This window comes from Trichosurus vulpecula, chromosome 7, assembly GCF_011100635.1.
Source record: "Trichosurus vulpecula isolate mTriVul1 chromosome 7, mTriVul1.pri, whole genome shotgun sequence".
Lineage (NCBI taxonomy): Eukaryota > Metazoa > Chordata > Mammalia > Diprotodontia > Phalangeridae > Trichosurus > Trichosurus vulpecula.
In genome coordinates this window covers 1716253-1732100 of record NC_050579.1, presented here as the reverse complement: position 1 = coordinate 1732100, position 15848 = coordinate 1716253, and the positions used below count along the sequence as shown (strand labels likewise).

General features: G+C 49.6%; 1 protein-coding gene across 1 annotated transcript in view; it reads left to right on the top strand.

Annotated features, from left to right (window-relative positions):
• Window positions 1-14167, top strand: part of RAMP1 (receptor activity modifying protein 1) — a 97463-nt gene extending 83296 nt beyond the window's left edge. Inside the window, exon 3 of the mRNA XM_036768014.1 lies at window positions 13334-14167. Within this exon, the coding sequence (XP_036623909.1) occupies window positions 13334-13589 (256 nt within the window). The 3' untranslated portion in view covers window positions 13590-14167. The remainder of the gene's footprint in view (window positions 1-13333) is intronic.
• The last annotated feature ends 1681 nt before the right edge of the window (window positions 14168-15848 follow it).

Below are 15848 nucleotides of genomic sequence, written 5' to 3'. Positions count from 1 at the left end.
ACATCTTTGTTTTCCTTGGTAATCCTCTGCATTTTTTTCTATGCCTTGAAAAGCCTGATTCTGAGGAGGGGCCATTGAGCCTCTCCAGGCAGCCTCGGAAGAGGCGTGGGGGTGTCAGGCACCTTTCATGACCAGGCCTCTTCAGGCTAGAGTCGCCCTGAGATGTCATCACAGCTTCCTTCCGGTTCCGAATATTGGGGTTCCGAGGCCCCAGGGGCTCTCCCCACACTCCATCCACATTCATGGCTCCCTAGAGAGATGACTCAGCTCACTATTGTATCAGCAGCCCCAAGCATCAGCAGTAATTAATCGCCAACTAGTCCCTAGCACCTTGCCTAGTGACCAAGATGGGCATTTTCATTTCCCTCCATGGGTCTACGAAGGAAAGAGGGAGGGGAGGAGGTGGGCTAAGCCTGTAGTGTTTATTCATAAAGGGAGGCATAGGGGAGAGCCCCCCTTTATACCCTGGCACACACCCCCTGGAAGCTGGCAAGGAGGGGAGAGTGAGTTTTACTGTGCTCTATGAGGGATGGGCAAGACCAAGAAACACCTAACATGCAGGAGGACAGGAACTATTTCAAGCACCTTAAGAGTTGTCATTTGGGTACAATTTACGTCTGCTTCAAACATTCTGCTGTATTTATCACAGTAGGCATCTGGTGTGTGGGGGGCCGAGCTTTGGAAGCTTATTCCTGCTCCCTGGAAACGCTCTTAACCCTCCCGTGCCCCTTGACTGAAAGAATGGATTCACAGGTTGAGTTTTCAAACAGGGTTCAAGCACCTATTAAGCACCTACTGTGTGCTTGCTTAAAAGTAATGAAACTGTACAGATGGGAATGAACCTGCAGTTTCACATGGGGAGCTCATGGAAGAGAAACCTCCCTCTGCCAATGCAGGTTGGCATCCGCCACTAGAGTTTAGAGGAGTTATTAACCTTTCTTGTGCCATGAAGCTTTTGGGCAGCCTGGGGATACCTAGAACCCCTGCCCGAAAGAATTTTTAAAAGCGTAAAATGAAATGCAAATGCTTATAAAGGAATATTTATTGAAATATAGCTACCAAGATATTTCTTAACAAACATTCATAGGCCCCAGGCTAAGAACCCCTGAAGACAGTTTCCTAGGGGCCCATGCCCAAGGTCACAACAGGCTTTCTGGCCCTGAGGCTGCCTCCCTACACATCATACCACACTGCCCTTCCTTATTTTTTTAAATTTATTTTTATTTACCATCTTTCTGATTGGTCTTTATCTCCAAGAAATCCAAACAAGTGAGGTGTTACTGCGTAACTGACACTCCCATCCTCCTCCCTGGGACGGATAACTCCAAGTGGTGGGATACCACCCCACTCTGACTCTGGATTCAAAGGACCTGGGTGCAAATCTGTCCAAGGTCATACGACGAGTCAGCGGGAGAGTCCAAATAAGCGGAGAGAAACCTCCGATCTCCCTCTGGAGTCAGATCCAGATTCAGATCCAGAATCCGGAGCTCCTCTCTGTAAAATGGAGTTACCACTCTGGACCTCACCGGGCTGTCATCAGCATCGAGTGGGAGACGTGTGTGAAGTGCTTAAAAAGCCTCAGAGCCCGTATGAATGTGACCGGTGTGACCTCGAGCCGACCAGCTGGACGCTCTACTTCCCTGGCATAAATCTGAGGGATAAGCGGACTGTTTTCCCCTACTGGTGAGGATTTGAGAGAAGCTGTAAGTATTTTAGATGTTTTCAGGGCTTCCTTATAGGTCCTCATGTTGGATCTTTTTATGGGCTTTCATCAGGCATTTATGAAGCGAATGTTCTGTGTCAGACGTTGTGCTGGGTACCGGGGTTACAAAGACAAAGAAGGAAAATGCCCCTGCCCTCAAGTAGTTTCCATCCCACTGAGGGAGGAAAACACACAGGGAAGTAGATACATAGGAATTTCTGGGGAGCAAACAACGTCGAGTCGGGGGTCAAGAAGGGCCTTGTGGAGATTCTTCCTGGAAGAGGGAGAGAATTCAGGATGTGGGCTCCAGTCTGTGCAAAGGCAGGAGGTGGAAGACCAAGTGGACCACCCTGCCTGGAAGGGAGAGGCAGGAAATCAGCCTGGGGCCAGAAGGCAAGAAGTTTTAAATGCCACACTCAGGACTTTGAACTTTCTCTTGGTGGTCATAGGGAGCCACCGAAGTTTTTAAAGCTGGAGAGTGACCGGTCAGACTTGATCTTTAGGAAGAATTCGAGGGAAGGACAGAGGGTCAGGGGAGAGAAGAGAGGCTGGAGGCTGGAGGCCCTGGCAAGAGGCCAGGTGCAGCTGTGATGCAGGTGAAGAGAGGGGGAGGATTAAGGGAGATAGTGTGGAGATAGAAATGTCTGGATGGCAGCTGGGGAAGGGGGAGGCCTCAGGGCTGGCGACTGGGGAGGACGGAAGTGAACCTGAGGGGAGGCAGCCTCCCTGTGCCCACTGGCCTGGCCTGCCTCCCAGGCGCATAGAAGAAGATGCCGCAAGAAGTTGGTGTCTGACAAAGTGGAGATTCGCATCCGGCACTTCCAGTCTAGCCTATGAGTGTCTGCAGCACCCTCTGCTCCCAAAGACGCTGAAACATGCAGCCAGAAGGTGCTGCGCCCAGAGAGGCCTGTTTATGTAAAGAGTAAACATCCCGGCCTCCTTTATCTGCAGAGACAGAAAGGCAGGCTCCCTGCTGCCCTGCATTTGGAGGCAGCTGGCTGATAAACGAGCCGACCGACTCCTGGCTCTGGGGCCGGTCAACTTTAACACAGACCAGGCCCCACAACAGAGGGGTTTGAAGCAAACAAAGGGAGAAGCACAAAAACCCCATAACTGGGCCACATATAACCTGGAGGGAAAGTCCCCAAGTCTTGGGCTCACATGCTCCCACTCAGGGCATCCCTTGGCCATCCAAGAATGGAAAAGCCCATGTTCCATAAGGGAAGGAAGGCCTCCCAGACTTCTGCTCATTCCCAAGGCCTCCCAGACTTCTGCTCTTCCCAAGCTCAGCCCTCTTGAGTGAGATCTGGCCCTAGGGTGGGGCAAACGGGACTCGTCCCAGGGGGCCTCATCCCAGGGCACTGACGTTTCTCACAGAACAGAGGGTGGGGCAAGGTTATTGGGGCTTTCTCCTTGCCTTCACCTGTTTGACCCCAGGAGGGCCTCAGTCCACTCCTCCGAGATAGGGCAAAATCCTCTCTGTCCAGCCACTATTCCACTCCTCTAGAGCTGGGGTCCTTCCCCTTCTTTGTGACCCCTTTGGCAATCTGGTGAATCCTTTGGACCCCTTCTTATAATAGCATATTTAAATGCATAGAATATAATACAGAGTATTGCGAAGGAAACCAATTACATCAAAATACAATTATCAGAACATTTTTTAAAGTAATTTCACAGACCTCAGGTTAAGAAACCCTGGGACTCCCCTCTCGAGGAGACAGACAGCTCCCTCTTTTGACACAGACACACCCCTAGTTACAATAGTTCCCTGTGTCCCCTCCCTGCCCCCAAACCCATGACTCTGTTGTCAGCCTCCCTAGTTACAGCCCTGACAGGCAGGGGGCTCTCACCAAGATGGCCCTGAAGGATTCTGGAGCCAGGCCTGGTCTGGCAGACCAGAGCTAGGCTCACTCTTACATTTATAGGACTATAGATCTAGAGCAGTAAGAGACCTTCCAGGTCACTTAATCTGAACCCCACATTTTACAGATGAGAAAACTGAGGCCTGGAGAAGTGAGCCAGCTTGTCCAAGATCACCACAGGTAGAAACTGGCAGAGCTGGGGTTTAAACTTGGAATCTCTGAGTCTGATCCAACCCATGGTGGGAGACCCCTCAGTTTGTGTTTCTTGGTGCACCAGCAGCTAGCCAGGGGGCACCTTTGTCCCATTCTTCAAGTAACCCCACCAAACCCAATGAAAACTAGTGCATTTCTGATTGAACCCTTCCCCAGGCTCAGCAGACGGCTCCCCCGGGGGAGACTTCTCTGCTTGCCGAGCTCCTCTCTCCTGCTCTGGCATTACCTCACCCTTCCTGGCCCCCCTCGTGTCGGACTGGACTCATGGCCCAGAATCCCAAGAATGTTCCTTCAGTGCACGGCTCCAGGGGACTTGGCTGGACTGTTCTCTCAGAAAGAACCGAGGAGGAAATAGGTGTCCAGACAAAGCATCTCATCCTTCGCTAACGCTTGTTTCATTTCAAAGTGAAGGCATCAGGAGACCAGAGGGTGAATCATCTCATGGTCTCCCAGAAAGTTTCCAGAGAAGGAGAAGAGTAGTCTTGTCCAATAGGCATCTAGTAAGTACTGACCATGTACCAGGCCCCATGGAGGCCACAGTGAACCTCAAGGCAAAAGCAGAAAGTGGCCTCTGGCCTCAGGGAGCTTATGTTCTTCTTAGGGGATACCACATGTAAGCAGGGAAGCATAGATGCAACCACTGGAGGAGGAGGGTGAGGGCACAACCACCTGAGGGGATGAGGACAGACTTCTCTGGGGTAGGTGACCCATGAGCCAGTCCTGCAGAAAGGATTCAGAAGAGGAAACAGGAGAGGGTTCCAGGCATAGATGGATTAGGGCCTTTGCCGAGGCAAGAATGGCCAAGCACAGAGACACAGAGTCAGCCAGTTGGGCTAGAAACATGGAGGTGGTGCCTGGAGGGGAACAAAGTATCTGGAAAGGGAGACTGGAACCTGATTGCAGAGGTCTCTAAAAACCAAGCTGAGGAATTCATTTTCTCCCTGAAATGGCAGGGAGCCGCTGAAGATTCCTCAGCAGAAGAGTGGCGTGGCCACGCGTGGGCTTTAGGAGCGATTGGAGAGGGCAGAGGCAGGGAGGCCCATGAGGAGGCTACTGAAATGGCCGAGGTGAAAAGCATGATGGCTGTGGGAGTTGGGAGAAGGAAACATGGGAGAGACGACAGGAAGGAAGAATCCACAGGATGTGGCCGTCAACTGGCTTTGGATCCAACTGGTCAATTTTACGGAATCTTGGTCACCATTTCGGCCTGCACAGACATGCTCCTATCAGGAAAGGTGGATCCCTAGGGATCCATCTTCTCCTCTTGCTGCCCCCTTGAGCTTCTCAGGGCATCAGCCAGCCCACCCTCCCCAAAAACTCATCAGCTCCTCCCAGAGACCTGAGGTCAGAGAACCAAGGTTGTTTGTCACTACTGGTCATTGTCCCCAAGTAACACAGTCTTCCCCTCCCCCTGCCCTGTTACTGTACAGAACAAGTCTTGGTCAGATGAGGTAAGGATCTGGCCTCCAACAAATTGAAAACATATTGGATCAGATCACCACCACACGAAGAGACTAAGATGCTTGCTCTTGGAAGAAGTGTTAACTGTTTCCATTCAGAAATCTAGACAAAGCTCCACCAGAGGAGAAAATTCCCAAGAATAAAATTCCCCCCTCCCCCCTTGCCTTGCCTCACCCTTCCATGCATTCTAGTTCTCAAAATGCTTTGTACTTAGCTGACCCAAAGTACTTAGGAAGTACCCAGTACATGCAAGTGACTGACTAGCCAGGGCACCGATTGACATTCAGTCCCATTTCTTTTTTTGTTTTGTTTTGAGTTTTCAACATTTACTTCTATAAGATTTTGAGTTCTAAATTTCCTCCCTCTCCCTCTGCTCCCACCCTTTGAGACGCAATCTGATAAAAGCTATATGTGTACACTCATATTAAACATATTTCCCCGTTAATCATGTTGTGAAAGAAGAATCAGAACAAAAGGGGAAAACCCTGAGAAAGACAAAACAAAAACAACTAAGGCAATCGTCTGCTTCCGTCTGCACCCAGGCTCCATGGTTCTTTTTCTGGATGTGGGCGCCATCGAGAGACTTTTGGAGCTGTCTTAGGTCCTTGCATTACTGAGAAGGGCTGAGTCTATCAAAATCAGTCCTCACACACTGTGGCTCTTACTGCGTACAGTGTTCTCCTGGTTCTGCTCACTTCGCTCAGCATCAGTTCATGTAAGTCTTCCTAGGTTCTTCATTCAGTCACATTCCTAAAGCGTTTGAAAGGTGGGCCTAGAGAGCCAGTCTGGAAACCAGGAAAGTTGAAGGCAGGTTGCCTCCAAGCCATCCTGGCTGTGTGTCTCTGGGCAGGCAAGTCATGGATCCCTCGATGCCCCCCCCAGGCAGCTCTGGGTCTCACGGGTACAGAGAGAAGGTGCCGCCTGCATTTTGGGAGGGAGAGGTCTTCCCCACACTAGTAAAACCGGAGCTCTAGTCCCAAAGCCCTCAGCCATTGCTTGTGTCTGCTTTCCAGTACAGATGTCCACATCAATGGAATCTAAGGTCTTTGAAGGTGGGGCCTGTTTCATTTTGGTGACTGTGTTCCCAGCACTCGGTGCACAGGGTCATAGATTTAGAGTTGGAAGGGACCCTTAGAGGTCATTCATTCCAAGCCCCCTCCCCTTATTTTACAGATGAGGAAACCGAGGCATAGAGTTTCTAAGTGACTTGTGATCACAGATTTAAAGCTGAAAGAGACTTAAGAGGCCATTGGGTCCGACTGTCTCATCTACAGACGAGGAGGCTGAGGCCACGAGTGATTAAGTTACCTTCTCAGGGTCACACACCAAGTAAGTATCTAAGGCAGGATCAGAACCCAGGACTTCCTGACCTTCAATCCAGTTACACTACATGGTGTCTCTTGTAGATAACTTCAGATGCTGGTGGTTGATTGCACTCTCCTGGCATGTGCATTGGTTGTCCTTACCAGCCCATCTCCTTTGTCACAGCAATCAAAGAGCATTTATTAGGCACCGACAGTCACCCCCATACATTTCTGGCTTGGTATCCTTTCTCTGATCCTCTTTTGAAAGTCTCAGTCTGTGATATATCACAGCCTGCTCGTCACAACTGCCACAAAGGCGAGTGAACGACAGTCCCTGCCTGCTTGGTGTCCAAGTGAGTCTGGGGAGCCTTCAGATGTGGAAGGGGGAGTGCCACCCAGACGGGAACTTTGGAAGTTGGGGGAAGGTAGATGACAATGATGACTGCTGTTTCTCTAACGCTTAAAGGTTTACAAAACCCTTTCCTCCCTGCCTCTGTCTTGCAGCTTGCTGCTGCTTGCTGTTTGTCCTTCATTCTCCAAGAGGACCATGACATCAGGGAGGTGATGCCACGACATGCGGGTGAATTGGATTTAAGCGAGGGAGGGCTGATAAGGTTGCAAAAGGATACTTAGCCCCATTTTACAGATGAAAAAGTGAGAGAGGGGAAGTGACTTCCTAAGAGTTCCCCAGCTAACCAAGGTCTGCGGTAGGATTTGAACCCAGATCTCACAGCCTCCAGCCCACCACTGTGTGCCATACTGCCTGGATCCACACGTAAATAATTAGTCACCAGTTAGACTTGCCTCATTCACAGCCTGGGGCCCCAGTGACCAGGGCTTTTTCTTTTGGTCCTTTTCCCTTCTCGAGATGGAGAGGAAGTTCTCTCAACCCTACTCATTGGGGACATTCCAAACAATCTTGCTTTGGGGCCAAGGTGGAAGTTTCAGCCAAAAAAGGGCAATTTTCAAATACTTGGGAGCAACCAAAAAAACTGGATTAAAGCAAGAGCTCTTTCTGCTCCTAATTAGTCCCAGCTCCGCAGCAGATCGGTGCCTTGTCCTGTGCCCAGGCCATGCCCCGTGTGCCTAGATCCTCACGCAAATGATCCAATGGAGACTTGCAAGGGACCATTTCTCAAGATTAAGGTTTTCACTCCAAGGGGGAGGGGCTTTACATAGTGCACGGTAGCCATAGAGGTACCCAGATTTATTGCCATTTTCAGCTGTCACTGGGGTATAAATAAATGGACTGGAAGGAGCAGCCAGCCTCACATCAGAGGTTATTTTGGGGCCCTGGTGACACGGTGAGCCCACAGAACAGACTTCAAACACTGTGGGAGTCCCCAGAATAGCACATGAAACCCTCAGCCCTGGTCTGTGGTCCCTGTGAGCACACAAGGTACTGGGCTACGCCAGTGTCAAGCATAGCCCACATCTCTTCACGGATTCCAGGGACTTGGCGGGTGGAGAGCTCCTGAGACTCCAGGGCTTCCTCTTGAAGAGTCCCATGTTCTCTCCCATTGAAGGCAAGGGTTGCATTTATTTTTTCCAGGGAAAATCATACATCTGTTGCTGTGTCTATGTCACTCCCAGAACAATTATTGACAAAGGGAGAAATTCTGTGTGTTGGAGGATGGAGGTGAGGGAGTGAGAGAGGAGCCTTAGTATGGATGACAAAAGACCTCTTGAGTTTTTACTTTGTTCCTTAATGGCTGAGTGACCTTGGGCAAATCACTAAATAGGATCAAAGATTTGGAGTTGGGGGGGAGGCCTCCGAGGCCAATTTATAGGTGAGGAAACTCTACAATGGTTGAGTTAGGAGCATAGATCTGGAACCAGGGACTGAGAGGCTCGTGTGGTCCAATGCCCTTCATTTTACATATGAAGCAACCGAGTCCCACGGACGTTGAAGTGACTCACTCAAGGTGGCAGAGATGACTTGGGATTCAACCCAAGTCTTCCTCCCTCCAAATCCACTACTTTATGTGCTCACATCCCTTCTGGTCCCGTCTTCCTCATATCCACAGCATGAGCTTGACAAGAATTCTATTTTCTTTCTCCCAGGCTTGTTCTGAGGGAAATGCAGCATGAACATGAATCGCTGCCATCTTCTGCCTTTCTGGTCTTCTTACACCTTAGTCCCCAACACTTACACCTCCATCCAGTGACCCCGGCCTCCTGGCTGCTCGGCAGACAAGAGCCTCCATCTCTGAGCTCTGGGCATTCCTCCGCTGTGCCTGGGACCCTCTTCCTCCTCCTCCTCTCTGATCGCTGACCTCCCTGGCTTCCTTTAGGTCGCAGCTAGAACCCCACCCCTCCCTTACCTAATTCATTGACAAATCACTCTCTTTCGTTTGGGAAGCTCTTCATTTGGGGTCCATGGGACTATGGATGGATTTCAAGTGGTATCTGAACTTGAATGGGAAAAAATTACATTTTTATTTTCACTCATTTTTATTTGAAACTTAGAATGTCCTTCAGTTATGACTAAAACAAAAGCAACCTATAACCCAAAAGGGTCTGCAGGCTTCACAAGACTGCCAAGGAGTCTAGAACATAAAAAGGCTAAGAATCGCTCCTCTGGAGAGATAGCAAAATTGTGTGACTCTTTGGTGGGGCCCAGGTATATGGGGGCACTAGACCAAGGCCCAAAGGTCCTGGGAGTCCTGGCACCCTACAGATTTGGGAGGGCAGCAGACCAAATAGCTGCTAGAAGTCGGGAGGGGGTCCTCCTTCTCCAGGACTCCTGTTCATATATGACAGCCCAGAAAGGAGACTGGAGGCCAGCTAAGGGGAGAAAAGAGGATGCGAGACGGGTCACTGACCTGAGAAGACTTGGTGCCCAAAGGACAGTGGGGAAGGAGTGACTTCCAAGAATGAGTCGGTGACCCTTGGAGGCTGGAAGGATGCCGGCACCCTCCATAGAAGGGAGAACTCTGGGAGGGGAGAGAGAATGACTTGTTGCATTTGAGGAACCTCTAGAAGGGCCCATGACTCTTCATATTTATATTCAGGTATGGGGTAGAATAGAGCCTGGATGACTTCATGTGGGTAGAAATGTTCTAGGGGGCAGCAAAGTGGCTCAGTGGTTAGAGTCACAAGGGCCTGAGTTCAAATCCAGCCTCAGACACTTACTAGCTGTGTGACCCTGGGCAAGTCACTTAACCCCAATCACCTCCCAATGAAATAAAATTTAAAAAAAAAGAAATGTTCTAGAAAGAGAAAAACACCTGTTACCCATTTCTGTCCCTGATCTTCTTGAGTGTCCCTCAGCAGTTCACAGGGATATCTGTCTCAAGGACAGGGGAGCTTTGTCAGAGTGAGTTCTGAGGCAGAAAAGCCTTGAATTGCTAACCTGTGCCTTACATGGGAGCCCCGGGCCTCTTTTTAGCTTAAAAAACCCAAACTGAGAGGGTTTAGAGTAGACGAGATACCGCCAGCTTCCGGTATCTGCAGGGCCTTTGGCGTCTCGGCCCCAGAAGGCAGAGACCAGGCAGTGGCTGTAAGTGAGGACATCTCTGAAATTTGCAGTTAGGTTATCTCATCTGATTTTCATGACAGTCGCCCTCTAAGCAGGGAGATCGTTGTCCCCACTTTGCAGAGAAGAAAAACTGCGTCTGAGAGAGACGCAGTCAAACGACTTCACGACTAGTGTCTGAAGTGAGATTCTGACTCAGGACTTCCTGACCAGAAGTCACGTGTACTATTCACTAGGCTACCTGGCTGCCAAAAGACTGATGAAAATCCTCCCAACAGTAAGGGTTATGCCAGATGGGCTTGTCTCAGGAGGGTACTGAGTTCCCTGTCACCAGGGGTCTTCAGGGACCATTTCTTGGGGATATTGTGGAGGGGCCTCCAGGTGGGGTCGGGGTTGGACCAGATGGCCTCTGAGATTCCTTCAGGCTCTGAGATTCTGTGATTCCTGGAGCTCAGTTCCTGAATTTTTCCATCCCCTCCTTCTTGCTGGCTCCCAGCCACCCTAGATCCAGGCTGAGTTTAGTCCCCAGGCATCCCTTCTCCAAATAAGATGCTCCATTGTTTGGGGTTGTTTTCTTAGCAAACAGGGACCAGCCAGTGGGGGGTGGAGGGAGGGAGTTCTGCTTATTTGAAATGTGACCGAGCAGGAATGAGGTAATGGGGCTGTGAACTTTGGGGATTAGGGCGTTCCCCCCATCCCCCCCCCCCCCGCACCAGGAGCCTCGAACTTCGCAGCCTCCTTGACCTAATGGGAGCCTGGTTTTTTCTTGAAGGTGCCAAGTCTCCGATAATCCTATTGTAGGTTCAGAAGTTCATGAACTTGGAGCTAGGGGAGACCTTGGGGCCATCTTTGCAGATGAGAGAAATCAGAGGCCCAGAAAACAAAAGTCATTTGGCCGAGGTCACCCAGGTCGGGAGGGGCAGAGCTGACCGTTGGTGGGCAAATAGGAAGTGACCATGTGTTCTGCGGTTAGTTATTTCCTTAGATAGATATGGACCAGCCTGCTACTGGACTAGACCGTGGGTGCCCAAAAGGCCAACGTAGGGTCCTAGACAAATCTGGCTTCTTCCTCAGAGACTAGCACAGTGCTCTCTGCACGTGTGGTACTGATGAATATCTGTTTTGAGTTGAACTAAATGTACAGCCGAGAAAAGGTTATGTTTTGTCGTTGCTGTTCGATTCTTTGGGGTTTCCTTGGCAAAGATACAGGAGTAATTTGCCATTTCCTTCTTCAGTTCATTTTATAGATGAAGAAACTGAGGCAAACAGGGTCAAGTGACTTGCCCAGGGTCACACAGCAAGTAAGTGTCTGAGGCTGAATTTGAACTCAGGTCTTCCTGACTCTAGGCCCTGCCCTCTATCCATTGCAGTGCTACCTAGCTGCCCCCTTCACCTCCCAGCTGCTTCTCAGAATCTCTGAATAGGAAGGGAGCTCAAGAGGCATCTACTTCCACTCATGCCGGAATAAGAATCCCCTCTCCGGATGTGACCTGGTGCCCTTATGGCAATACCCAGAGTAAAGAAATCACCATATGCTGTAACCCTCTAGAGGACGTGATAGCTTCGTGTTTTCCTTTGAATCCCTAATACCTAAGGGAGCTTCTTGATCCATAGCAAGTACTCAACAAATATTTGTAGCATTGGATTTAAATGAATTGAGATATCAAAACAAGTGCTGATATTACAAAGCCTACGTATTCATTTGCTGCTGCTCAGTCATTTCGGTCATGTCCAACTCCTCGTGACACCATTTGGGACTTCCCTGGAAAGATCCTGGAGTGGTTCACCATTCTCTTTTCCAGCTCATCTTATACATGAAGAAACTGAGGCAAACAGGGTCAAGTGACTTGCCCAGGGTCACACAGATAGTAAGTGTCTGAGGCTGAATTTTAACTCAGGTCTTCCTGACTCCAGGCTAGGCACTCTATCCCCTGTGCCACCTAACTGCCCCAAAGGACTGGTAATACACACACACACACACACACACACACACACACATCTATGTGTGTATTGTGTGTATGTATGTATGTGTGTGTACGTGTATAAGTGAAGACAGTCCTTGCCCTTAAGAAGTTTCCATTCTAACTAGAGGAAGACAGTACATTTCAATAAATGGGGAAGGAGAGTGTTTCTGTGTTTTGGTTTGGAAAGTTACAGGGACTGTGAATGGAGCCCTAGAATATATTGACACATCACTGAAACAGGGGCTCCTTAACAAAGTGTGGCCTCCAGGGGCCAGTTAGTTCCTACCGCCATTTTCAAGATGCCACTGCCAAAGGGAGAGGATTACCTGGGGGCTGACCCTGTGAGGCCAGTCAAGAGGCTAGCCCGCCCAGCCCTCCCATCTTACAGATAAAGGGGCTGAGGCTGAGAGCAGGGAAGGGTTTGGCCCCAAATCACACAGGATGAGATCTGAATACCTGTCCTCCAAATCCAGGGGTCGTGATGGGGTGTCACATTGAAGAGGGGAGGCCTGAGGGGCTGAGGCAGGGGTGAGTAAGAGGATCCGGATCTGGCCCCTTGATTTGGCCTTGTCAGAACGCCAAGCCGTGAGTCCTTATCAAGTCCCTGGGTTTTAATCTGATAATTGTCCAACAGAGCTGGCAGCCAGGTGAGCCTGGATAAATGGTAGGTGGAGTCAGGTACCAAAGCTGGATGAGCAGAGAGATCATTTCACGGGAAGAGGGGGAGGGGAAGCACAGATTCCCATCCCCCCCCCCACCCCCTCCATACAAACCATTCTAGGAAGTCAGGACCTGGATATCTGTCATAGGATGGAGAGGTGAAGGGGGCAATCTAGGGCAACCCTCTAACATGACACATGAGGAAACTGAGGCCCAAAGAGAAAATGACTCACCCAATGTTATCTAAGTCTTAAATGACTGAGGAGAGACTTGAACTCAGGTCTTCTGGCTCCACATCCCAGAAGGTAAAAGCTCAGACCTGGGGAACTAAGGTGGAGAGAGAGACACAGAGAGAGAAGAGAAAGGGACACAGACAGGGACAGAGAGAGGGAGACAGAGAGAGAGACAGAGAGAGAGACAGAGGCAGAGCAAGGAGAGAGACAGAGACAGAGAGAGAACATTTATTAAGCACCTGATGTGTGCCCAGCACTGTGTTAAGAGCTTGAGGTACAGATACAAACAAGCAAAATAGTTTCCCTGCCCTCAGGGAGCTTCTGTTCCAATGGGAGAAGGCAGCACCCAGTCACCTAGGGACAACTTCTGGAAGCTCTACCCTGGCCTGAGCAGCCTGCAGAGCCCCCTAGTCGGCCCCTTCTCTTCTCTCCCGCTGACGGCTCTTTCTCTTACAGGAGTTACAGAGAGGTTACCAACTGCACCTACCTCATCGCTGAGAAGCTGGACTGCTACTGGCCCAACCACCAGGTGAACGACTTCTTCCTGGCCATCCACAGGCACTACTTCCAAGACTGCCCTGCCACGGGAAGGGTCCTGAAGGACCCGCCCAGCAACATCCTCTGCCCCTTCATCATCGCCCCCATCTTGGTGACGCTGCTTGGCACGGCGCTGGTGGTGTACAAGAGCCAGCGGAATGAGGGCATCGTGTAAGGCCTCGCCACCCCAGTGTTCGCCACTTGGGACTTACCCCTGCCATTGTGACCTGAGACTGTGGGGTGGTCAGAATCCAGGGGCATGCTGGGAAGGAGGTGGGAAGAGGTGGGCTGGCTCTGAGAAAACCTTCATTCTGTGCGATGACAGCTTTTGTAGTGAGGGGGCTTATTCCCTGCAAGATGGTGGGTGGGCGGGCAGAGATGAGGAAGCAGTGTGAGCACAGACTGCAAACAGTCCTCTTCATTTCCTCTAAACAACACATGCCCCTTCAGTAATACTAACAGTATTTTTCAGTTGCCAACAGATTGGAGAATTAAGTTTGACACGAGCCTCATCTTGACTCAACCCACAGGGTCCAACAGATTGGTTAAGGTTGGCCGAGGTTCCGTCGAGCAGAGATGTTGTAGGTAGAAATTATTCCTCGGGAAGTCTTTGGTCAACTGTTTCCCTTGAAGTGTTCATTCTCCGGATGTAATCCTCTGGCCCTACAACGTTTCCAATGTATAAAATATTTTATCGTACTGTACACATGGAACAAGCTGTGTTTGGGTGATTAAACGATATAGTCTCAAATATAGAAATGCTTCTGGTCACTCTGGGACTTTCCAGATGGGGTAGGAAGGGGTGTCTGCGATCTGGCTTATACAGTGAAGATTACAGCCAGGGGAGCGGTCCCCCGCCACCCTGACAAATCCTAGCATCGTTGATGAAGGACTCAGCAAACATAGGTGAGACGATAGTACTATCAACTCTCATTGATGTCGAGATTTATAGTTACAATGTGCCTAATATTAGTCATCTCATTCAAGCCTCTAAATAACTGTGAAAGGTAAGCAGTACACGGGTTATTCCCACTCTACAGAGGAGGAAGCAGAGGCTCCAAGAAATGACCTGACTAAGGTCATTCCTTGGTTACTGGTCTTCCAGCCCCAAGACCACTGTCACAACATCATCGCCATAGGCATTCTCGTCACCTGCCATTTTGTTAGAGCTACTCTTCATTCCAATTCCAATCCATTTAACAAGTGTGGGCAGCAACGTGGCCCAGAACAAAGAGTGTTGGCTCTGGAGTCAGAGGATCAGGGTTCAAATCTCATTTCTGAAGGTTACTCTTTGTTTCCCCTTGGGCAACTCACTTGACCTTTCTATGTCTCGACTTCTCAACTGTAAAAAGAGGAGGATGGACTAAAGCACCTCCTGGCTCGAAATCTATGATCTGAAACTCTTGCGCATAGTAGGTGCTTAACAGAGACCAAGAGTTTGTCACCTGGCGCCAATTTGTTTAGCATAAAGTTAAGGAAATGCATCCTTGAATGACCAGTAAACTTTTCATGGTCCTTGGAAGTTAGAGTTGCAGGCTCCCCAAATGAAAACAGGCTGCCCCTCATTGATCCCATCCCAATCCTCCATTCCCACCCTCTTATGCCACTCCCTGGGCCTGACTGACACCCAGCACTCAGAGTCCATTAATAAGATAAGGTTTATTCAGTGTATAAATCATATAACACTATGTACAAATGTTTACGGATTGAAATAAGTATAAAATAATTTAAGATTTTGAAGAATTGGGAGTCGTCAATATTATAAAGATTAAAATAGTACCCAAATTAATTTAAAGCCATAGAAATATGCCCCTGAAAATAGCAATAGCCTCTGTTAGCATTAGATAAAGTGATACCAAGATGTATTTGGGATAGCAGGCTAATAAAAGTATCAAGAGGAGATAGGAAGTAGAATGAAGAGAAAGGTCTGGTATAGTCACAGAAATCCTGCGATGTAACTACTCAGTTCTAGGCTTACGTGGCCTGGGGCTTCTTCTTGAATAGCTGCTCCCACCCAGGAAGAGGCTGTCCTCTGTGTTCCCCAGCTGTTACCAAGCTCAGGCTGTGAGGACGTGGTATCTGATACCTCTTTGGGGTCATAGGAAGAGGGCACACCCACTCTGGTGTAATAACCCCTACTCCACATTGCTTTCAGGCCAAGGCTGAAGCTGATCAGCCCCTTTCTTAGGCTTTGAACGTTAATCTTTTGGGAAGGGGGTTGCCTCATCTCACCAATGACGCCCTGTCAAAAAGAACCTGGTGTGAAAGACCTTCTCAAGAATTCACAGTCTGAAAAAATAGGTGGCTGGGTTATGCTGTGGGACTGAGGATGGCCAGGCAACCAGGCCCCAGCGTGGTTCTGGTACCTGGGAAATATCTGGAGATGCACACTGCCTCCCAGCTGGATCAGCCAACTTGTTTTCTCTACCCAGAG